The following is a 23,633-nucleotide window of genomic DNA, read 5'->3' on the forward strand; positions in this document are numbered from 1 at the left end:
GCACATTTGGTCTCCTTGGGATGGGCTAAAATTGCAGTGGAAGTTGTGTATCTTTGGGGGGGTATTCGCTCGTCCTCATGCCGTGCCTCTGCCGTGTTTTTCAGTTTTATCTCGCTTTTTGTATGTCCTCCTGCGAGCATAACAAAAAAGAATCCCAGAAGCCATTGGCCATATTCATTGTCTCTGCTGTGTGAAATTGCCCGGTGAATTAAACTGCCTCGCAGTATTGGAAGCTACTGCTCAAGGTCACTTGGTTGAATTTGAGCGTCTTAGTAGGGTACAAGAATGCAGCAAGATAGCCTGCCACTACGTTTCCAAGGGTTCCGGGTGAGTTGAGCTGTCTTAAATTTCAGGAATGCAGTATTCCGAAATCAGGTATTTTCACAACTAGACTGTCTTCTCATAAGTTGATAAAGCTGATGAATGTTCAGAATGTTAAACTACATGCAAGCAGATGCCCAAATTATGGCACATCAAAGTAGCCAAAACCAGCTTACTCTTAACGCTCCTGCGCCAATACAAACACATCCCCTCCCATACCCTCGAACGTAGTCTCGTTTCGAACAACACCATTGACGCTAATACTAGACTCATTCAACGGCGTCACAAGCGGCCAAGGCGGATGAACCACTCCCTTCCCGCACCCAGCAGGGCTCTCCACCCTCATCCGCAGCAGCCCACCCTCGAACCGCCAGTCGACCAGTATAGGCCCCGAAACAGTCGGATGTCGTCCCCTGGCCCACTCCAGGCCCAGAGTCTGCGGCTGGACCCTCCACTCCTTAAAACCCGGGGGCCGCGGGCTGGACGCCGAGGACATGCTTGCTTAGCTCGGCCGTGGGCCCCGCAGCCCAGCCGTGGCAAAGCGACGTCGACAGGCCCAACCCGGGCGTGCCGTCGGGATCGAGCGTCTCCCAGAAGCATCCCGTATAATTGGCATTGGTCGGGTCCGCCATCGGCGCCCATGTCTTCTTTAGCAACATCATGGTGGATGACGCGTCGCACGACTCGAGCGCGGTGCGGAGGTGATATGCCGCGGCATACGGACTGACTTTCCTGGCCCAGCCGGCGCCCGTGGTGGATACGAAAAAGGCGAGAGCACCGGCGGGAGCGGCGAGACCAGAATTCATGGCGGAGAGTATGGACAAGGCGGGGCGGGACGAAGAAGAAGAAGATGAGTTGCCGTGGGTTCCGGGGACGCCGGCGAGGATGGCAAGAACGTTCGCCTCCTGCGAGAAGCCGTCCCTGAACTTGTCCGACATAACGTAGACGCCCAACTCTTGACTCCAGAGGTTCTCGTTGATCGCGGCCCGGAGACGCTCGAGTCGCTCCCGGTAGGCCGATACCTCTACGCCGGGCGTCCTCGAGGAGCTTCAGAGACTGCTGCAACGAGTATGCGTACACGGCGTTGAACTTTGTGACGACTCCGGACTGCGTCGGGTCGTAGTAATTCCAATCGCCGCCGAACGACGCGTCAGAAAGGTTGAACAAGCCGTTGGCAAGGGTCTGCGAGTCTGCCCAGTCTAGCATCTTCACTACTTTGGGCGCCGAGGTCAGCGCGAAAGTGAGATTGCCTCGCATCTCATAGTTCTGCGCGACGGCAGTGACTAAGTTGAAGGAGTACCCTATCAGGCCCGTGATGTTCACGTCCAAGGGCGACGAGAGGGGGCGGCTGCTGGATCTTGGCGGTCGGCGTGAAGAAGCCCGGTGTCGCCTGGCAAGAGCCGATTAGATCGAGTGAACCGTCGACGAAGGTGATGCCAAAGGTACTGGCGAAGGCGGCGCAGACGGCCACGTCGACGTCGCCCGTGTAAGCGATCCGGTCGCGACGGGAACCGTCTACGATGGTGTCTGCCGGGTTTGTCCCCATGAAAAAGTCCGAAAGGTAGCTGCGGTCGGTATCTCGGTCAGTTGGACCGTTCTCGCTCCCACATGCCATATTCTGGTGAGATCATCATCAGAGCACTCGAAGGAGCCGGGGAGCTGGGTTAGGGGCGTGGCGGAAGTCGTCGGCTTGACACCAATGTTTCACAGTGTTAGTGCCCCCGCGGTCGAGAGGTTGAGCTTCTTGTAACGGAAAGCCCCTTGAACGAGGCGGTTTGTGATGACTGAAGCACCGGTGATGTTGTGCTGCGTGACTCTGTAGGTGTCCATCGCGGCTGCCAGGGGAAGCGGCCCATCGCTCTTTCGGCTGTTAGAACCAAACTTTCTCTAACTCGATATGTGACGCGAGAAATACCTTGTACTGCCCCAATTGCGCTCTGCTTTCTCCATACGAGACCTCAAAGAGCGAAGTATCACCGGAGGCAGAAACAACCTCAAAAGTCGGAAAGCCTTCAACGTTTTCGCCCAAGTCGAGGACCACGATAGCAGGGGTTGTTTCGTTGGAGATCAACGTTGTGGTCTCGTTCGACCCATGGATGATGGCATTATCTTTGGAAGATGTAGCATTTGGCCTTACAGAAGAATTAAAGGAGCTCGAATCAGAGAAGCCGTTCGCAACATGAAGAAGAAGAAGCACAGCTGTAGCTATGCTTACTCCTGGGATGGATAATGCCAACATTACAGGAATCAAAGAATTATAATGTAGAGAGGTAACGAATGACGAAGTAAATGAGCGTGTAGAACATATAGAACAGCCACAACCACGAGATTAGAGGATATTTGTACTTGGCAAGCCAATCTTTTGGACTCCATCGCGGCTTGTCTATGGTCATCTTGTTGTCGGTCCTCGTCGGGTTCTTTGGTGGGGAACACGAGAATGCGAGGTCGGCGCGGTGCGCATTGCCACTGCAACACGCGTTTCTCGTCGGATTCGAGAAGCCTTGCGTCGCTCCCCCAACATGCTTCCCTGCATTTTCCCCGGATCTCTTGGAAACTATCAAATTGTACCATGTTCCAGAGGCTGAGCAGCGCTCAAGAAAATCCCCGTGAAGTGGACCAGGTCTGACGAAAGTGCTGAAGCTGTCGTTCAACGATGCGTCTCTCTGCTGTCAACTGAGATTTTGCTGAATTTAATATAGTATCTGGGTAACAGGAAAGGCGTAGAAAGAAATTTGAGTACCAGATAGCAGTTTGGCAGGCATTTTCAGATTTATTTCTCTGGAAGTTCATGAGGTTTAATTTTGATGCTCTATACCCTATTTAGAACCTTCAAATAAAACATCAAATAAATCGTTTCGAGTCCAAATCACTTCAGATCCTTTATAAAAATTCATAATCCATCTCACCTGGATCTTCAGATCAAGACCCATGTATTTAAAAGTTCTATCAAAATAGTATTTGGTGTCGTTGACTCGATTGATTGAAATCCTGCCATTTTCACATCTCGCTTTTCGCCGTACTTGAAACTCCGGCCCACCGCATGGTATACCCCAACATCGCGCCAGGGTATCCTGCCCGAACGTCGAAAGCGACACTTGTGCTTCTCAAGACCCCAAGCCAAGTTTTCATATCGGAAAAAGGACCTGGAAAATAATATTTCAATGCAAATGTCGATTGATGATGACGCGCTCGAATGAGACTGGGCATTGAGGCGGTGGGTTTTCGACTGACGCGACGAGAGTTGCCGACTAGAGTGACAGAGACGCAAAGCCTTCTCTTCTTTTCCTCTAGACTACTCAACCAGATCTAAGGGTGCCTATTCGGCCAAATCTGCTTGTTTTCATGGGGAGGAATCATGAGCATAACTAATGTTCAAGGTCAACGAGTTCACGTAGTTTCGTGATGCGATAGAAAACCTTGCATTTTGATGACGTGCACTCATAGTGCACTCATGCCCATACGCAAGTCAGTTGTACAGCCCTCAGGCGCATATTCAATTAAAATCAAGTTCATCATCATTAAGTCTCATCATCCGTACAGTACTGTATGTGGTATCCCAACGTGACGCAAGTCAAACCAGCCGACCAGCCAGAACCAACAAGAACCGAACGCCGACCATGACCCTATATTTACACGGCCACTAAGCCAGCCTGTCCCGTCTTCCCATGTGAGCTCACGCGGCGAGCCGAACCACCTTGAATCCTTCAGAGATGGTCTTGGTGATGTCCTCGTTCTTGTGCTGTAGAAGTCCCAGAGCGAAGGCAACGTCGTTCCACTGCCGCTCGGTCTCGCAACGTGTGAGTCTGGCGGCGAGTTTCTCGGCCAGCTGCTTGGCGTGCTTGTCCTATAGAAATGGTTAGATAAGCCATACAACTGTTGATGAATGAATGGGGAAAAACATACCTTCTCAACAAAGCCCAAGAGGAATCTGATGATCCTACGGAAGCTCTCCTCCTCCAAGTCCTTCTCCGCAGACAGCAGGCTGAACATGTCGACAAAGTGGTTGTAAACGGCATTGTCCTTGGTGCTGAGCTCGGTGAAGAACATCCGTGCCAAATCGGCGATACGGCGATCCTCATCCTCCAAGCATTTGGCCATCTCGCCCAACTGGCCCTTGACCTTGACCTGTCCGGCAAGAATGAGGAAGGTCAACGTCATCAAACAAGTACGCTTGACAGACTGGTCCTTGTCAGCCAGACGGCGGTACAAGAAGTCGGTGTTTTCGTCAATCAGGTGGTTAAAGCACACTGCCATGTCACCAAGGGCGATGACAGCATTGGAGCGCACGGTAGCATCGGTGGAGCGCTCCATGATGGTGATGAGGAGCGGCAGGTTGGCCTCGCAGTACTCGGAACTGACACACATAAGCTTGGCAAGGCAGAGTGTTGCAGCGGCTTGCAATCCCTTGTCGGCGTAGGTTGTGTTGTTGGCGCAGATCTCCGACACCAGAGGACCAAACATGGCCAGCAGTGAGTCGGGGCCATACAAGAGCTCTCGCTCACGAATATGAGCCATGGCCTCCGTAAAGTCATCCTCAGTCGTGCCGCCAATGAGATCAAGGTCATCAGGCTCATCCTTCTTTCCGCTTGCCTGTGCCGCCTTGTCTGCTGTCTTCTCCTTCTCCTGTTCCTGCTTACGGCGCTTGAAGTCGAGTTCGCACAGTTCGAGGTGCACAATCTGCTTGATGGCAACATGTCCAACAATGAAAAGAAGTTGGGAAAGCCCAATAGCAGCGTCACGCTTCCTAGGTTGAGGAACGACAGTCTCATTGCTGTCGCTGGCTGCGTCGTCAACATCCAGCTCTTTGCTATCTGCCCGCGAGGAACGGGACGCTGTCTCGTCTCGCGAAGACGCCCTTTCATCTCTGGAAGATGGTCTGGATGAAGGAGCTGCGAAGACTCGCTTTGTCTTACGGCGAATAATCTCAGAACAGAGAATGTCGGGGTGCTTGGAAATGGCGTAGATGGCATTGATGGCCTGTTCGGCCACGCCGTACCATTCCTTGCTCTCTGAGGGAACCTCGGTAATGGCTGCCAGCTTGGCCAAGACAGCATGCTCGTTTGGAAGACGAGAGAACTTGACGGTTGATTCCTTCGCCTGTCTGCCGGTAGGGTTAATGCGCCGAAGAGCAATGCATGTGTACTTGGCCAACTGGAGATCAGCGCGGCCATGAGAGCTAAGACCAGTCCGAAGCATTGTCTCCATTTCTCCGACCACGATCTCGGGGCTGGCCGTTGCAAGCATGCCAAGAACGATGATGGCTCCCCTGCGCTGAGTCCTGGAGATCTCTCGCTTCTGAACGCCGTAGACTTGCCAGAGCTTGGCGATGACAATTTCAGGAATCATGCCACCCTTCATCATGGTGCTAAGGAGCTGCTCCAGTGAAGTGAGCTCGGCGGGAGTTGCGCCAAAGGTCAGACTAATCATGTTGCGAGCAATGAAGTTGGCAGCATCGTTCGAGCTGAAGGAGTCGGGTGCCTCAAAAAAGAGGCGCTTATAGACATCAATGAGGTGGCTCTGGACGCCCTTGCCCTCATCACTGTTACCCTTGGTCCAAATGAGACGCAGCATGCGGCGAATGCCGACCTTGTTCTGTTCAATATTGTAGGCATCGCCGACCTCGAAGTAGTCCATGGCCTCGATGACTTCGCTCTTGTTTCTGGAGCCCAGCAACTGGCAGACAGTGCCGGTGGCGTTGTGTAGGACGTCAATAAACTTCAGTGCCTCTGAATAGTACCGCTTTGTGAGGGTAAGCTTCTCAATCGCCTCGGAAGTGGCGGCCTCCTCGCGCGCCTTACGAACTGCTTCAAACTTCTGTTCATCAGTCATAGGCTTCTGAGGCGACTGCTCGATCTGTGTGGCGTCGTCTAGCAATTCGTTGTCAACTGTAGTGTTTGCTTTGTCCTCGCCAAGGCCAGCTCCCTCAGGGGGCTTCAGTGCGTCAAGTTCCTCGTCCACCTTGTCGAGGCGGGCCTGCCATTCCTTGCGCGAAAGTTGTGCGCCGTGCATGACGGTGAAGGGATGTGTCTTGATCAGAGTGCCGAGGAGTTTGATAGCGTTCCTTCTAACGTGACTGCTCTTATCTTCGAGGCTTCGGCAAGCTAATTCAGCCGCGCGCTGCCGACGCTTGGGGAACTTTTGCTCGAGATCACAGAGCTTGACATAGACTTGGATTGCTCTGCATCTGCAGTAGGGGTTGATGTCGAGGAACCGCTCTTCAAGAACATCAAAGAAAGCATTGAGCTGAGACTTGTGGTTCTCGCCGCGTTCGTCCTGCTTGACGAGGTGGGCAATCATATTTCCGCAGACCTCAACCAGGGCGCATCGCAAGGTGTATGACTGCAAAAATTGTCAAAAAGTGCATCGCGACCCCTGGAATGTAACCATACCTCGCTATCCAGCTGCTTGGCGAGCATCGTCATCTGCTTGATGACTAGCCTAGGAGCAAGCTCCGAAAGCTTGACAATGAACTGAGAGACTGACTTAGGACCTTTGGTGTCGTTGCTGTTGAACTCCTTGTTACTGAGTTCGCGCAAGATCTCGTCGGCTAATTGGGGATAGTCATATGTCTCGGCCAAAATATGAAGGAACTCGGCCATGGGCTCGGAGAGATGCTCGAAGTAGGTCAAGTTTTGGACAATAGAAATTTGGGCGGCTATATCAAAAAGTCAGTTACTATTGCTGCATCCAAGACTACAAAGCTTACCATAAGCATGGCCGTGGTGCTTAACAGCAATGCAGAGAACCTTGAAAGCGTGCATCCTGATGGATGTGGCCTTGACGCGCTGCTCGCTCTCGAGGACCATGTAGACAGGCCGGGTTAGCAGGCCGATGAAGGTGTCTCTCTCGGATGTGGTGAGGAAAATCTTGGTCAGCTTCAGCTTCAGTACTTTGCTCATAATGTCAAGAGCGGACTGCAGCTGAGTGGCCGAGTCCCAGACGCCGTCCTTGTCCTTTGCCGCACTCTTCTTGGGCTTGCCGCGACCACGGGCAACAGGTGCTGTGGATGACTTTTCTGCTGCCTTGGTCTCGACAGCGGCGATAGTCCATTGGAGAAGGAAGCCATAGATCTCGAGCAGCTGCTTGTGGTGGGCTAGTGTCTCCTGTTCATCGGGGGACTCGAGGTCGTGGTGTATCGCGTCAGCCTCGGCGGCAAGGCCGGACATGACGAGGTCGAAGATCTTGCTCAGAGCATGTGTGGGCAAGAAAGAGGTATACCTAGGAATTTCGAACAGTTTAGAATCATGTTCCTGCTTGAAGAGGGGGACTGCGACAAGGGTAGAGGAGGATGAAGAGAAAGAAGCAGAGGGATCCAAGGTACAAGGGGAGATGGGTGCGCACTTTAGGAGGAATTGGAGAGAGTCGAGATGGGCGGTGCGAGTGATGGCCTCGGGGTTCTCGGCGACAGCATCAACAATGGGGTTGAGCACCGGGTTGATGACGCCGTTGGTGAGGCCCTCGGGGTCATTTTCGCAGTCGAAGAGCGAGGCATCTGCTTCGGGAGTCGGAATACTCGCAGGATCGCTCATATAATGCTTGAGCGCATCATTGATGTCGAATGTGACCGAGTCCATGGCTACGGTCTAGGCGTGTGGTGCGCACCCAGCGGTGGGAATGCGATCAAGAGGATGTGTGAGGAGAGGGGTTGTTTAGAAGATAGAAGATAATAAACAACAAAACAGAGCGATGACCAAAGATGGGTGAGAAAGATAGGTCAAGAAAAGATGGTGGGGTGGCCTGCAGCACAAGTGCAGATATCCGCCAGGGGCCAGTTTCCAAAGCTGCAGTGGTTAGTAATTATGCGCCGCGCCCCGGAGAGAATATCGGCGGGAAGGTTCGGCTTGTGATGATGGCGATGTTAGTAGAAAGAGGTGGTGTATGTCTGTGTGCTGGGTGTGTGTATTATTTTAATTTTTTGGTGGCAGCGACACACAGACAACATAAACGGCTTCCCAATGACAACAATAGAGAGAAAACGGCCCTGTTTCTTTCCCTCTTTACCGGTCCTTTCCCACCCGAAACCTGGTAGAAGCGCCTAGCAACCGAGATGGATTTGTTTTTGTTTTCTTTTGACGCGACCCAGTCGCACTTTCCCTCTTTTCCAATCCCAAAGAGGTAATGCGGGGTCAACAACAATTAAGTGATTGGGCCTCACACATCATAAGTGGACACTGTACCCTTATTTTGGGGCAGGCGGTTGGATGGCCCAGGCTCCTGCCCCTCCACTTAGAAAGCAGCTGAAAGCCCTCCGGGAAGGAAGATTCTTGTTTGTATGGATTTTGAATTAGGGAAAGAGGTACCGACCGCAAACTACATCTACGTACTTACCTCGTGCCTTTTGTCATCTTTGAAGTATACCTACAGGAATACAACAAAGACACTGCTGAATATACGACTGGGAACGACCCCCCCCAATGACACTCAACACCAACTGGTCGCACCTTTCTTTCATTCGCAAATCGCCTGTAAAAAGTACGCCTCGACTTACTTAATACACATACATACATACATACATAGACAAACTCCTTCGCGCCCACGCCTCGAACGAACGCCATCACATCCACCCGCCTTGCTGCACTGCAGGCCCAGTCAGACACACAGCTGCATAATACGCAAACCCCCGGCACCATCCTACACAAACGAGGAAAAAAAATAATAATACATATCCTCCCCTCGCATTCCAATCAAAATCCCCCCCCAAAGCCCGCCTCGGATGACGCAGTGTACGACCCAGCGGGATTCCTCAGCTGGCCTCAATCAACCCAATCTGGAAGCCATCAACCAATTGACTCGCTTCAGTCAGGCCCTTAACGTCGAGCACTGGGCCACCCCAGACAGTGTCTTGAAATCTTACTCTCCCTTCCATGCTCCGGCTCACCCATCCGCCCCGGAACAGCCAGAGGCACACCTGCAATTGGCCCACCGCCCAGTAACGGCCACCGACGAGACGAGACGAGAAGCCGGTGCCATGGCTACGGCGACGAGGAAACGAAGTCGCGAAGCCTTTGAAATCCACGAGGATCCCCCACACGCACGCACTGAAGACACAGAGATGGTTCCCGGCTCCGAGCACCAGACTGAGGTTGAAGAAGACGACGACGCAGACGACGCCGAGAACGATTGCTCCGACGAGAGCTCTGACGAGGACGACATTGTCGATTCCACTGTGCAACGCGACATGGAGCGTCTTCAAGATTGTTTTCCCGGCTTCCGCCACAAGTATCGCCTCATTAAGAGGATTGGCGAAGGTATGCATTTCGTCCATTGTTGATTCCCTGCGAACCCTTTGCTTACCTTTTGACGTCTCTTTAAGGCACATTTTCGACAGTCTACAAGGCCGAAGATATACTCTACGACAGATACGACAATGATTGGGATATCGAGAAGGACACACCGAGTGTCAAGTGGTCAACACCGCCGTTGAAGCAGCGCTATGCTAGCAACAGCTCGGCAACGAGAGAGCCACGCCGTCGTGCTCGATACGTCGCCATCAAGAAGATCTACGTCACGTCAAGTCCGACACGTATTCTCAACGAGCTCGAACTTTTACACGACCTGAGGAACTGCCCTGCCGTGTGTCCTTTGATTACAGCCTTCCGCAACACCGACCAGGTTGTTGCCATCTTACCATACTTCCGACACGAAGATTTCCGTGATTACTTCCGTCAAATGAAGGTCTCTGACATGGCCATCTACCTTCGCAGCTTGTTCACAGCGCTTAAGGCTGTCCACGATCACAAGATTTTGCATCGTGACATCAAGCCCACCAACTTCCTCTACGACCCGCAGTCACGCCGTGGAGTGCTCGTCGACTTCGGTCTTGCTGAGCGCGAGGGCTCAGATAGCAAGCCGTGCCTGTGTCACGAGAGCAGAGATGTCCGCAAGCAGCGGATCCAAAACAGCGCAGCATCACAAAACGGCCCGCAACAAGGCTACCCTAAGCAAGACACCCGCCCATCGCGACGGGCCAACCGCGCCGGAACCAGAGGTTTCCGTGCACCAGAGGTTCTTTTCAAGTGCACCGAGCAGACGACCAAGATCGACATTTGGTCGGCTGGCGTCATCCTCCTGACCATCATGAGCAAGCGCTTTCCTTTCTTCAACAGCGCCGACGATGTCGAGGCTATGATCGAGATTGCTACCATTTTCGGCACGAAGCGTATGAAGCAAGCTGGTCTCCTACACGGTGCCATGTTCGAGACCAATATCCCCACAGTGGGCAGCGCAGGATTCTCCCTTGAAAAGATTATTCTGTGGTCCACATGCCGCACCGACGGAGGTAAGGACGGCCAGCCAGGGATACCATTGGACGACGAGGAGAAGCTGGCCGTCGAGTTCTTGGGCCGCTGTCTGGAGCTCGACCCTGCAAGAAGAATTAGTGCCAAGGAAGCCTTGGAGCATGAGTTTTTGCGGGAGCCCCAGCCAAAGCCCTCGGTGGAGACGATAGAAGTTGAGGATGATGATGAGATGGACATGCTGGAGGCGTAATGATAATGTTTTTGGCACTAAATCACTTTTTCGATATCCAAAGAACAAAAGTTCTTGCCCCACGACGAAGGCTAAGAGTGGCACAAGTATTTGTACGATCAGAAGGCGTTTGGGAAGGAAGTGCAAAGGCATGAATTTCTTGTTGCTAAGTGCAGCATCTACCTTTGAAAAAAGAGAAATAGCGGGACGAGGCATGAAGCATCATGGAGATGCGGACGAGGGAGCGAATGCACATGTAGGACAAATCAAGTCGACGTAAAGTAATACCATTTCAATCGTACCCGTCCGTCCGACTTGACCCAGACGCCGCCCAAACAGAAAGACAAAAAGCCCGGCCATTCGGGATATGTGTGTGCGTGTGACGCGACGCGTGACAATGTTCCCGTCATCATGTGAGATCAAGAGCCTTTTTTTTATTCGGTTTAACTCCTTGGAAGTCAGATCTTCATGCAATGCGAAAAGCCGTTTCCCTAGGCCCTTTCCCATGTCCCGCCAAAGCGCAAGTTTGTGTGATGACAAAAAAGCGGTCCGCCGCCCGCTTCCCGAGGCTGCATGGCCCGTCATTCCCAATACGTCAAGTGTGTTTTGGATCCCCGTGGAGTGTTCCGAACTTATGCCACCAGCTCAACGACACCACCGGCCTCGGTGATCTTCTTCTCCGCCTGTGGTTTTTTGTCAGTCAGTTATTGCTCCTGCAACGTCAAACCGTTTGGGATCGGAGGATGGGTAGACATACCAGCTTGCTAACCCACCGAGCCTTCACGACGATAGGGACCTCAGGGAGGCGGCCCTTGCCGAGGACCTTGGAGTAGCCGAAGGGGAGGAGGTCGATGACGGGGACGGTGTCCTTCTTGCCGGCGAGGTACTCATCCCTCTTCTCGGCGGGGACAAGAGTCCAGAGCTTGTCCAGGTTGATGACGGGCTTCCAGAAGTGGCTGCAGACAGGTTAGCACCTAACACGACGGTGTGGGGGATCCTCGGTGTTTGGCGTCTCGGTGTGCTCTGCGGTTCTGATGGTGCTGCCGGTCGTGGTTGAATTTTCAAGATGGTCGTGTTGTGTGCTGTTGTCGTGATGCGCCCTCGCACATCCCAAAGGGCCATAGGGAGTTGTCTCCATTCCGGGTCGTTCCAGACCTATCATTCAAAGCGCGTCTGTAGTCGAGTGGCAGCCGAGCCTGGTGCGTACAAAATCGAATCATCGGGAAATCGCAGAGCACAGCCGGGATCCTCACGCCGTTCGGATTCGGGGGACACATACTTCTGCTGCTTGTGGAAGTACCGCATACCGACCTTACCGAAGTAACCTGGGCATTGTTAGCAAAACTGCACTTGTCTGATGTCAAAAATAGGAGTAGGGCAAAGGCATACCAGGGTGGTACTTGTCGAGGTTAGTACGGTGGTGGTGCTGACCACCGGCCAGACCACGACCACCTGGGTGCTTGCGGTGCTTGCCAACACGTCCGTGACCGGCGGAAACGTGTCCGCGGCTAAGAAAGAAGAATGTCAGTCTTCATGTTCGATCAAGAACAAGTCGTTTCTCCCAGTTTGCGATGGTCGGTCCGTCTTCAGTCCTCCTCTTCCATGTCGGGGGGGAATCAACATCCACACACACACACACACACACACACACACAAACACACGCAATGCCCTCTGCCCCAACGACATCATTACAATCATCCCCCCCTAAGACTTCGCCCTGTCCATCCAACGGCGCCGACAACAATCGCGGGAGAAACTCTGAAAGACCGGACGGGATTGAATAACGTACTGCTTGCGGGTGCGCGAGAATCGGGTAGGCATGGCGACGGTGTTGGATCTGTTGTCGTCTTGCTGGTGTCGCGGATGGGGATTATTTTCGTCAGGTCGCAAGACGCAGGAATTTGTGAGGGTATCTCTGCAGCCCGGCAAGCTCCGGAAAATTGTTAAGCGGGGCGGAGGGCAGGGCAACCCTAAGATTTTGTGAAAGGGAAAGGGCAGGCTGGGTGTGGGTGGCCTGTGCTTGCCACCTTTCCCCCTTCCTTGTTCGATGCTGGTTTTTTTTCTCGGTTGTGCAGTGTTTAGGTAAGCGAGGGAGGGCTCGAAGGTTACTTCCAGTTTGCACTCGCCAAATTTGGCAGGCCCGCTTTTGTATGTGTTGCTCACCTTGACTGACCTCACCTGACCGAAATGTGGCTAGAATTGACCTCTTCACCGAAAATCACCAGGAGAGATTACTCCGGTGGGGCTCGTTTTCCCACCCAAGCCTAGACCTTTCCCCATCTTTCGTCCAATCTGGTTGAAGCCATTCCCAACCTTTCCTGATTCAACGAAACAACTTTGATATCTTCCACCACAATACGTCTTAATGACTATTGACCCTTGGTTCCTGAGATCTCATAATCTTGGGAATTTGAATATTTCTTGAGCGCTTTCATGGTTTCCTCCCTCGACAGGCCTTTGTTCGTTTTAGGCTGCATGCCTCTTTGGTCACTATGGTTACCCCAGATGTTTCGAGCACCCCAGCGCCAGTGCCGGAAGGCATTGATTTTAACCACCCCTACAAACCATATGATGTGCAAATTGACTTTATGAAGACTGCCTATGGCGTTCTTCAAGCTGGCAACGGACAGGTTGGCATCCTCGAAAGCCCAACAGGCACCGTGAGTAACGAGCTAGAGTTGCCACAACTTCCTCCTACTGACATGCCTGCCAGGGAAAATCTCTCTCAATAATCTGCGCAGCTCTGACCTGGCTTCGCAATCAGCGTGCCGAGGAGTATGAGGCCAATTTGAAAGTCAACATGGACGACTTCAAGGATGAGCCTGACTGGATCGTTGAGCAAATGCTCCGACGGAAGCGAGATGAACTGGCACGCAACTGGGAAGAACGCGAGAAGAAGCTGGAGCAAATCCGACTAAAGGAGAAGTCTCTTGAGATTCGCGGCGCCAAGCGACGTCGCTTCGACGATGGTCCTTCGAAGTCGAAGGCGGACAGCATCGCCAACGACGACGATGACGAGTGGTTGCTGGATGAGGTGGACGAGCAGAACGCAGCCAACTATGGCGATGCCATGTCCGGGCTTAGCAAAGAAACCAAGGACATCCTGACGCGGTTCGGCTTGGGTAACCTCAATGCAGAGCAGGAGGAGGACAAAGTTGATGACGGAGTCAAGGTGCGCAAGCCCCCTCTTGCTGGTGGGCTAGTTGGTAACGTGAACCTGGTCAGATATATTACACTTCAAGAACGCATTCTCAGCTCACACAATTCATTGCTGAACTGCGCCGGCCTACTTTCCCATCCTCCATGCCTCCCTCGGTCATGCCTAGCGAAAGTGAAAACACCCGCCCAGCGAAAGAACCTGTCAAGCACTTGCCCCTGTCATCTCGCCAGAAGCTCTGCATCAACCCTTCGGTATCTCGCCTTGGCACGCTGTCCGCCATCAATGACCGTTGCTCGGAGCTACAGAAGCCTAAATCCAAAGACAAATGCCCGTACACGCTGAGCGAAGACAACATCGCCCAGACGCACCAATTCCGAGATACAGCCCACGCTACGCTGCCAGATATCGAGGACCTCTATCAACTCGGCAAGAAGCTCTCTGTATGTCCGTACTATGCTTCACGAACAGCCATTGCCGGCGCCGAGATCATTACGCTCCCGTATCCCCTGCTTCTACAGAAAAATGCCAGAGACGCATTGGGCATCAAACTTGAAGGAAACGTAGTCATTGTTGACGAGGCACACAACATAATGGATGCAGTTGCCAATGTTTATGCATCGGAAGTAAAACTGAGCGAACTGAGACGGGCGCGTCAAATGCTCGGTGTCTACGTCAAGAGGTTCGGCAAGAAGTTGAAGGGGGAGAATCGGGTAATGGTTGGACAAGTTGGAAGAGTCATAGAAGGCTTGAGCGAGTGGATGGACGGGGCATTGAAGCTCAAGGTAAGGTGTTCTGATATTAACACAATGCAGACATCATGTTAACTGACAACGTCTTCAGAGTGCTCAGGGCATTGTCGACTCAAAGGTCTTGCTTCGCTGCAAAGGTGTCGACCAAATCAACCTTTTCAAGCTGATTCAGTACATCCAAGAGTCAAAGTTGGCATACAAGATCGAGAGCTACGTCGCACACGTCGAAGAGGAGGCTTCCCGTGCCAACGCTGGCAAGGCGCCGCCAAGGTCATCAACGCCAGTCCTTCACATATTGTCATCTTTCCTCGTTTCCCTCACCAACCTCAGCTCCGAAGGCCGTATTTTTTACGAAAAGGTTGCTTCCAACCCACCAGACATCCAGTTATCTTACCTTCTTCTATCGCCAACCCATGCCTTCTCATCCATCGCTACGAGTGCCAGAGCAGTCATTCTAGCCGGTGGTACAATGTCTCCTTTCGACGACTACAAGGCACATCTTTTCCCTTATCTTTCCGAGTCGAGGCTCACGACGCTCAGCTGCGGACACGTCATCCCACCGTCAAACCTTTGTGTATGGACCTTAGCAGGCACGCGACCTAGTCCTGGAAGGGACTTGAGCTCGACATTCGAATTCGGCTTCCAGCGCAGAAGCGACAAAGCAATGGTCAACCAACTAGGCGTATCGATATTAAATATTTGTAATGTTGTGCCGGACGGTGTCGTTGTCTTCTTCCCTAGCTACGGTTACCTGGACGAAGTTGTTGCGATGTGGGAGAGCAAAAACGCCGGGGAACCAAAATCCGTATGGGAACGCCTGAAGGAGAGGAAGGAGGTCTTCAAAGAGACAAGAGGCGGTTCTAGCGACGATGTGCTGGAGGCCTACGGCCAGGCAATCCTAGGCGACGCAGAACCCAGTGCCGGAACAACCACGAAGCCCCGTGGCGCCCTTTTGTTAAGCGTCATCGGGGGTAAAATGAGTGAGGGTATCAACTTCTCGGACCGTCTAGGCCGCTGCGTAATCATTGTCGGGCTGCCATACCCGAACATCAATTCTCCCGAGTGGAAGGCGAAGACGGAGTACATTGAAACCACGACTATCCAGCGGCTTACCGACCCCTCGGCGGGTAGTAATATGTCGAGAGACGAGGCTATATCGGCGGCGAAGCAGGCGGCGAGAGACTTTTATGAAAATGCTTGTATGCGGGCGGTAAATCAGAGTATCGGACGGGCCATAAGGCACCAAGGAGACTACGCGGCCATCGTGCTCGTAGATCGTAGGTACGGAACCGAGAGGATACGGGGGAAGCTCCCCGGCTGGATTCGAGGGGGGTTGAACAACGACAGCCAGGAGAAGGGACTGCCGCAGCTGATGGGGACGCTGAGCGGGTTCTTTCGGTCGAAGCGGGTGAGCGCGCCGTAATTGTCATGTAGTGTACGTGTAGAGATTATGAATGAGTGATCAGTCAGATGGCAGCGAATCGAGCACGCCACAAGCACATCGAGATCCCCCAGCCCAGTGTCCAATCCGAGTAGCCGGAGGTGCTCCGGTTTGGCGATGCTGAAGGGGGATAAAAAAAACGCCCCGCTCATTCGAGCTGCTTTTTCCATAACCGCTGGGCTTCCAAGGAAAGCCTGGGCGTTTGCACTCCCCGCAAGGACCGAGACAGCTGAGTGGCTAGGCCCAACTGTCAGGTTCAGTGCCAACCTAGGCTACCTACTGGTTCTGCATCGAGAGAGATTGGTCATGGCGTTTGTTCTACTGGGGAAAAGACTGCATGTGTTAAGTGATGGATCAAGATTCTTGGCTTAATCGCTGATGTGATGGCCAAGTGTAGCGAGGGCGGGAGCAAAAAAGGACTGAGAGCGCCTTGCATGACACAAAGTGTAACCGGACATGGCAGGCCGGATCAGGGTGCCGCTAAGGGGGTTGGGCGGCTAGCCCACCCTTTTTGAAGGTGTATCAAGACATCAGTTGCCCGCACTTCGTCATGATGGTGACTGAAAGGTGGCCGGACATGAATCAGCAGATTCTCGACGAAGTGAGTTGGTGAAGGCGATGATGGCTGCTCTGCTACACCGCGGGGGGCATCCTGTAGCTCTGAACCCTTTTCTTGTCAAGGACCCTGAAATATGACGCTCGATGCTTCAGGGAACAACAAAGTTTTGCCAACTGAGCGAGTGGAGATCACGCTTCGGAGTCGACTCCGATGGGATCGACATGGACTGCACGTGGAAGAAGCCTTGGGGGCACAGAGATGAAACTGTACAGGTAGACAGTAAGGATGCACAACACAGTCGACACTGGCTACGTGAGAGCCATAAGGTTGCTGATACAGAGGTTCTTCTCGGTTCAAGACACTCGGACGGAAGCCCCAATCAGAACCACCACGGCTCCGGAATGAACTCCGGTCAGGCAGCATTTATGAAGGGAGAAAGGAAAGATGAAGGGGGACAGCCCACTACCTCTTCTCAAGACGCAAGACAAAGACATATCACGAACTGCCAATCAGGCCTCGGTCCTTGCACCGGAGCTCCTCCAGCCAATTGATGAAGACCGGAGGCCACTCCGCCAATGAGAGGTGGCCATCAGTAAAAAAAGAATAAGTAAAACTGATTCCCCGCCCCTTTTGTCCGCTATAGTGTTTTTATTTTTTCTCAACGCTGCACTCTGCGGTCGTCGTTGGGCATCATTATCTCCATAAAGATCTGGAGAGGCACCGTGTCCAATCGAACCTTTCCTCACTGTCAATAGGGCCCTCCAGGATTGGATAGAAGCGCCGATACTACGAATTAGCGGTTCTACCCCTTGACCAGAGGCCTGGCCTGTCACCTCGGAGAAGTTCTGGGCTTGATGGAAGGGTACATCCCGCGCACACCACGCCATATCTTCTGTCCGAACTAGCTCTGAAGCCCCCCTGTGGAAATGGGGGCATACGGTAATGGTGCAGTAAACATCGTCTTTTGGTACATCGGATGGCATAGATTCTCCTTATGCTCTGTCGCAAGTACCGTACCTTGGTTTTCCACCGTCACGTTTACGTGTCTGTTTGTTATTGTACCATGACAACTAGGGAACATTGCTATTTTCCTAAATCCAGATGACACAAAGCCGTAGTACGTAAGTTTCTCTCTTCTCTTCTTTACCCTGGTCGAAAGATCGTAAGAGGCGCTCTCATTTCCCCATTTTTGGCAATTATTGATTTGCGGATTCAGGCCTAGCACGCCTATATACATAACATCCCGTCTGCCCCCTTTCCCACCCCCCTCCTTTTCCAGTTGTCCTTACATCTGTCATTGACTGTCGGCTACACTTCTGCTTTGCTATCCACATTGACTAGTTCCTTTCGATTACCCCTCGGTGCCCAGAAGATGACCACATATGTTGCGGGGTCATGACGTACACAAGCCTTTTTTGTTAGAGGTACGATGTTGATTTTTTAGTGTGGCTTTTTGTGGTAATCCGTACATTTTGGCTTTGGTAGAACCGAAATGTGTATACAGCCGCCTCAATGCCTGTAACTCAACCATGTAGTTTGTCGACAAACATACCGACACCAATCCTACCAGGCCGAGAGCGGATACAACTCGGAGTAACGAGGCAATACCGCGAGGCACTAGGGTCGCTAAGTGCAACGGTCGGCTTCCAGTTATGGCGACTGTGACCTATTACCTAGCTCGGTACTTAACCAACTGGACCATCGGAGGCTAGTGTTTACATTGTCAGGTTTCTAGCTGGGCAAGTGATAGAAGAGGTTGATGTCAGAGATGGTGTCACAGCCGAGATACGAGTTGCTTAACCACGGCGATGAACTCGCATGCAGCTACAGCGGGATAGCAGCTGACTGAGATCGACGAACATGCCCTGCCGTCTATAACGAAGCGATGCGAGAAGAGACAGATACCCCGAGGGGAATGGTTACAGGGACCCCGCAGGGCGTTTTTTCTGAACAGCCCCTGTTGGATGGAGACGTGTCCTTGTCAGCTATAACTTGTTGACCCTTTGTGCCAAACCAATTGACAGACAAATTGGCTAAAAGGGGGCTGGCTGGAAGAACACTTCCACTGTAGCATCTGAACAATGCTGCCTTTCCACCATGTCGCTTGTTAATTCATACGAGATAATTGTGCGCTCCAAAACTTTGCTCGATAGCTTTAGCAGGTAATAATTTTTCGTATTGTCCTGTAACACTGACATAGCCTATGACTGTATGCTATGACCAAAAACCCCCTAACAGAGAGTACGAATCCACAACGCCTGTGCGATTGCGAACTTTGTACTTGTCGTCGTCTCGTAGGGTTTATTAGAGAGAAGAACCAAGACCACCAATGAACCCCCCCCCCCCCCCCCCCATGCGCTTTGTAAATGGGCGGTAGTAGTGAGTGGTCTCTCATCTGCACCTCAACCTTCGGCATCCGAAGCAACGGCCTCGCTCGAAACCTCTGGGCCTTCCCTCGCAGAGGTGACCATGGTAAACTCGTTGAGAATCGCCAGCTCGTCAAATTCGGCCGCCAGCTCGTCGACGAACGCGGCCGCCCTGTCCACCATGCAAAGATCGAGATCAACAACGAAGGGCGCCGACACTCGATCTGACACCGGATGGTGTTTTCCCTTTTCGTCCGTATCCCTAATAATTGCCCGCGCCTCTGAAGACGCCATAAGCCCCTGCCGCAGGACCATAGATAATAGCCCACGAACGATCCCTTGCGGAAGCCGGAAACATCGCTGTAGTTTCTGATAGCCGAGGATGCAGGTTCGGAAGTGGGACCGTCGTTCGGAACTGTCGATGGCGTGGGGTTGTTCCCGGAGCGCCGCATTAGCAACGTAGAGCAATGCCGTGTTCCATATGAAGCTGTGCGATGCAGAAGCACAGTTTTGGAAGTAGGTGATGGCTATCCATCTTAGTTGGGTGGCAGAGGCACAACACACGGCCTCTGGAGAAGCCTGCTGAGAGGTAAAAGACTCGAGTCTAATACGCATCGCGTCGTTATGTCGGATCAAGGGGCGGAACAAATCCAGAACAAATGCGTGGAAATAGGTACTGCGTGGAATCTCGCGTTAGTCGTTTTTCTTAACTTGGTTCCATTGGCATTCTGGACCCCCGAAGCCGCCCTTCACCGGGTTTTCTCGCGAATTTGAAGGATTTCACCTACTGTAAAAGGAGAACATGATGGGGGCTCTCTCCACTGTGAATTAATTCCAGCGGTAGTTCGTTTGCCCATTCCAGATACCGTCTGTAGATTAACTCCATCGACTCGACCAATGAATGGACCGTGGTCTTTGAGCTGCTGCTAGCGTAATTCATCCAAATCATGTCATGAGCAATCAAAACCAGCTTGCAGAGAGACAAAAACGTCTGCCCCACGAAAGCCGAAGGCCGCTGATTGTCTTCTGGTTCCCCAGTTTCGTTCGCGCCCCCAGGAATCGGTATCCTCGGCGGATATGCGATTTTGCATGTTTGGTTGTGTGTGCAGTGTATCCTGTAATCTGTTAAAAATCTGGCAAACTCGGATCAAAGGGCAGCGATCAAATCTGTGGTATTTTTTTTTTTTTGCCGGAGTGTCTGGAAGAACCCCTCCCAAAAAAACACCTATCCAGGTTTTCGGCGTAAAAACGTACGTGATGTATACAAAGCTGCCCCAAGCAGTTTGAGCCAACGCCCTCCGCCATGACATGTCTGCAGCGCCGTCTGGCCAGTCTTCGTCCATACCTTCGTCGGCGATGCCGAACATTCCCATGCCTTTCGCCAAACTGATTGCGTCTTCGAGATGTTTTGGAGAATCCATGGTATTTTTGGCGTGGCACATGGAAGACATGCTTAGATACAGCAACGCTGCAATCGTGCTTGGGGTGCCAAGCCCCAACGCAGATTCCTCCTCCAGGAGCCGGGTGGCCTCGTCGTAAAGTGCGTAACTCCATCCAGCGGCTTCCAAGTCGTATGCCGTGTACCCCTGCTGTTACCGTGTTAGGGAAATCCGTCAAACCACGTTTTTTTCTAGAACAAATCATCTCACACAAGCCCAGCTGAGAAGAGAGCTGAAGAAAGGCCTGGAACAAAAGCGCGTGCTGCCGGATATCATGTCGTTTAGAAATAGGTCAGCATCGAACAGAGCTGTAATGGCGTGATCGGTCTCCAAATACAGAGAAATGGCCCTCTTCGCTGCATCGTTGGGTATCGGGACGTTTGTCCATGCTGAAGCGTCTAGTTTGCGTAACCGTTCGTCACAGAGAGCTGGGGGATCTACCAATACCGTTTCTCGGCTACCGGCCCTGCCTGGTACACCAAGGCCAACGCTGGAGGAACTACTCTCCCGTGGTTCTGGATGGCCAAACCGGGCCCTTCCGCTGGAAGAGTGAGGATCCGAGTCCGTGGGTGGTAACGGAGAAGGGGTGTCCGTTGACATTGGCGAAACCCTAGTTTAGTCAAGTTTAGCATCGGATTCGGGGAGAGAAGAGGGACCCCATGCAAATCAAGAAATTTCCAGCTGCCGAAGAAGCAACTTCTTAGTGCAGGAAATCACTTGATAGCATTGTCACGCCATGTCGTGCATTATAGAGGTCAAAGTTGAGGAATTTTGGCTTACGCTGTTGAAGGGGAGTCGACGGAAAGAGTGTGGCTAGGCCTTGAAGGAAGTTCAAAATCTAGATGCGGGAGTTCTGTCGGGGCCCACGGCGAGTAGACAGTCGCATGACGTACCATCAACTCAAACTCGAGAGAGTTCTGGTCTGGAGGCGGAACTCCGTGGAGCATTCCATGAAACGAAACATCGTATGCAGAATGAAGATGGCCACGGAGCGAGGCAACGATGACTGAAGCGTCTCTCCCGGCCCGCAACTGTTGAAGGATGTCCCGGACCTGGTTGTCGGGGAGAGACCGGAGGATGCTAATGAGTTCTGCGGCATACCTGTGAGTTTTTGCTGTTGTCTCGTCGAGTAGTTTCATCCCCGAAGGAATGGAGTTGAGAATAGTCTTCGAAATAGTGGCATACTCGCAAGCAAGACCACGGCGTTGGCAGTGGTTGCATGGCTGTAGACCGTTGCACTACATAAGAGAAGAGCTTAGTAGAATCGCAAGGTAGGTTGGCCGACTGACATGGGGAAGATAGTTAGGTGCCGCGAGGGGGGGATAGGCTCTAAAACCCCTGGCCCTCGACGAACTGATGTGCCCATGCAAAACCATGGTAGCGGGCGCTTGCTGCCGATGAGGTTTTGGAGATGGTTCGTGATTTCACGTTGACTATACATTTAAGAAATTACGGAGAGAATAAGGAACCACGTACCCCTATCTTCTTCTCTCGACAGCTGTTGCACGCTTTAGTAGTCGCTCGGCGCTTCCTCTTGGTGCCCTCCTGCCCCCCAGCAACTCCGCCTGTCGAGGAAGCGGCCTCCGCATTATCGTCAGTGAGAGATTTTGGGCTTTTGGCTGGAGGACCTGGAAGAATGCTCCTGTATTTGCGTTCCGGTTGCATGGGCTGCTAAAGTTCGGCGAGAGAGCCTCTCGAGAACGGGCTGGGGATGCTGAGGGACCGGCGGAGCGATCGGGGAAATAGGGAAGCGAGTCGACAACGTTGGATGAAGATGACTTCATAATAAGCTGCAACCGTTGCCGATATTAACCTTTTATTTGTAAAAAAGAGAGGAGGGAGTAGGAGAAAGAGAGAGAGGATTTGCGCCCCAGTAAAAGAAGATGAACGTTTCGCTACTTGCAGAGAGAGGGAGAGAGTGTGTGTGTGAGAGTGAGAGAGAGATACATACTGAGGTACTCTTTGTCCGCAGACAACTCACCGAGTCTTTGGAGCACAAGTGGAGGACGAGGCATTGTGTTGGCGGCGGCTGGGGGCCCACGCGGATACATGTACCTGCGTAACAATTTCTCATGTGGATGGCGGCCTGACATGTTCCTCAGAAAGCGCTCACACTGTGTTCCTTTCCCTTGCCCAGGAAGTTCCCACAAAGGGCTTAGATGGATGACTTGCATTGGCCATATCGCTCCGCATCACTGCTGGGAGTCAGCACTTGGTCAATTAGCAGATGTGTTATTTATTGCCTCCGGTCTTTTCCATGCCCATTCTTCTCTCAATGAACAGTATGAAATGTTGTAACATGATACGCCCTCGTCATAATTCCTCATTAAGTTCGATGAATGCTAGCCCTGAATTCCAAAAAGAAAACTATCAAGTGTCGAAGCAGCTACTGAAAGCCGAGCTAAGCGTCACGAAATGAATAATATATACTCGTCCTCAAACGCTCTAAGAACCATGTCCGGTTGCGCAGGTGAAGGATACCTGTTCAACAATTTGACGGTTCCTGATGCCTTAAGTCTCGTCAGGCGCAACAAAGAAAAACGCAAGAGAAGTTCGATCCGCCGGTTTGTGATGCGTGATATGTTGCAGGGGATCGGTAAAACAGCTATCATCGATCTTTGCACCCTAGAAAAGATAAAAAAATCCTCGAATAAATCGACCAACCGTTTCTCATGATCCTTGTCGGTATCAATTGTGCGATTATGCGTACGTGTACATGACCGAAAGGTCAAAGTGATTTCATAATTCAGCTTGCCGAACTTAGACACGCGGAAAATATGGGCAGCATATTCCCAGAACACTTGTATAATTACCAAGATATTTCGAGTCCGAGCGTAAAATGTCGTCTTGAATCGAGAGGAATCGATGAGACGTTGCAAAACATCACACAGCCGAAAGAAGCCTCTAATCTATAATTTCCGGTCGCCCGGAAGATCTACTCAACAACCGGCATCAAATCTGCGCTGATTCCATTGTGGCGAGCATATTTTTGTCCCGTGTCCCGAGTTTCTGCAATCTGGAACCAAACGGGGCCATATCTTGGACGACATTTTAAGATAATTCGCAACTAGCGTCGGCTAGACAATTTGGTAATAGATTTCTTAAGGGTGCATGCAGCTCAGTAACATCTT

The 23,633-nt window shown here is 52.1% G+C and overlaps 6 protein-coding genes across 6 annotated transcripts; 2 read left to right on the forward strand and 4 right to left on the reverse strand.

Annotated features, from left to right (window-relative positions):
* Nucleotides 1–779: 779 nt before the first annotated feature.
* CTRU02_206716 (alpha-l-rhamnosidase) lies at nucleotides 780–2,271 on the reverse strand (the record flags this gene model as incomplete). Its single annotated transcript, XM_070204760.1, has 5 exons — nucleotides 780–1,276; nucleotides 1,344–1,604; nucleotides 1,645–1,886; nucleotides 2,030–2,188; nucleotides 2,237–2,271. The coding sequence occupies 5 exons, from the start codon at nucleotides 2,269–2,271 to the stop codon at nucleotides 780–782; spliced, it is 1,194 nt and encodes a 397-aa protein (XP_070061864.1).
* Nucleotides 2,272–3,994: 1,723 nt separating this feature from the next.
* Nucleotides 3,995–7,895, reverse strand: CTRU02_206717 (Condensin complex subunit 1; the record flags this gene model as incomplete). The annotated part of the gene is made up of 4 exons (XM_036732373.2): nucleotides 3,995–4,165; nucleotides 4,225–6,660; nucleotides 6,711–6,976; nucleotides 7,028–7,895. The coding sequence occupies 4 exons, from the start codon at nucleotides 7,893–7,895 to the stop codon at nucleotides 3,995–3,997; spliced, it is 3,741 nt and encodes a 1,246-aa protein (XP_036575849.2).
* Nucleotides 7,896–9,034: 1,139 nt separating this feature from the next.
* Nucleotides 9,035–10,809, forward strand: CTRU02_206718 (cell cycle protein; the record flags this gene model as incomplete). The annotated part of the gene is made up of 2 exons (XM_036732375.1): nucleotides 9,035–9,569; nucleotides 9,635–10,809. 2 exons carry the CDS (start codon nucleotides 9,035–9,037, stop codon nucleotides 10,807–10,809), a joined length of 1,710 nt encoding a protein of 569 aa, XP_036575850.1.
* A 611-nt stretch (nucleotides 10,810–11,420) lies between these two features.
* CTRU02_206719 (60S ribosomal uL15 domain-containing protein) lies at nucleotides 11,421–12,609 on the reverse strand (the record flags this gene model as incomplete). The annotated part of the gene is made up of 5 exons (XM_036732374.1): nucleotides 11,421–11,471; nucleotides 11,546–11,744; nucleotides 11,996–12,113; nucleotides 12,178–12,296; nucleotides 12,578–12,609. 5 exons carry the CDS (start codon nucleotides 12,607–12,609, stop codon nucleotides 11,421–11,423), a joined length of 519 nt encoding a protein of 172 aa, XP_036575851.1.
* Nucleotides 12,610–13,280: 671 nt separating this feature from the next.
* On the forward strand, nucleotides 13,281–16,120 carry CTRU02_206720 (DNA repair helicase; the record flags this gene model as incomplete). The annotated part of the gene is made up of 4 exons (XM_036732376.1): nucleotides 13,281–13,448; nucleotides 13,502–13,960; nucleotides 14,014–14,730; nucleotides 14,789–16,120. 4 exons carry the CDS (start codon nucleotides 13,281–13,283, stop codon nucleotides 16,118–16,120), a joined length of 2,676 nt encoding a protein of 891 aa, XP_036575852.1.
* Nucleotides 16,121–19,099: 2,979 nt separating this feature from the next.
* On the reverse strand, nucleotides 19,100–22,167 carry CTRU02_206721 (Activator of stress gene 3; the record flags this gene model as incomplete). The annotated part of the gene is made up of 6 exons (XM_036732377.2): nucleotides 19,100–19,739; nucleotides 19,852–20,178; nucleotides 20,318–20,652; nucleotides 20,713–21,112; nucleotides 21,283–21,740; nucleotides 21,979–22,167. 6 exons carry the CDS (start codon nucleotides 22,165–22,167, stop codon nucleotides 19,100–19,102), a joined length of 2,349 nt encoding a protein of 782 aa, XP_036575853.2.
* Nucleotides 22,168–23,633: the final 1,466 nt, after the last annotated feature.

The sequence above is a fragment of the Colletotrichum truncatum genome, assembly GCF_014235925.2.
Source record: "Colletotrichum truncatum strain CMES1059 chromosome Unknown Contig_0003, whole genome shotgun sequence".
Classification (NCBI taxonomy): Eukaryota; Fungi; Ascomycota; class Sordariomycetes; order Glomerellales; family Glomerellaceae; genus Colletotrichum; species Colletotrichum truncatum.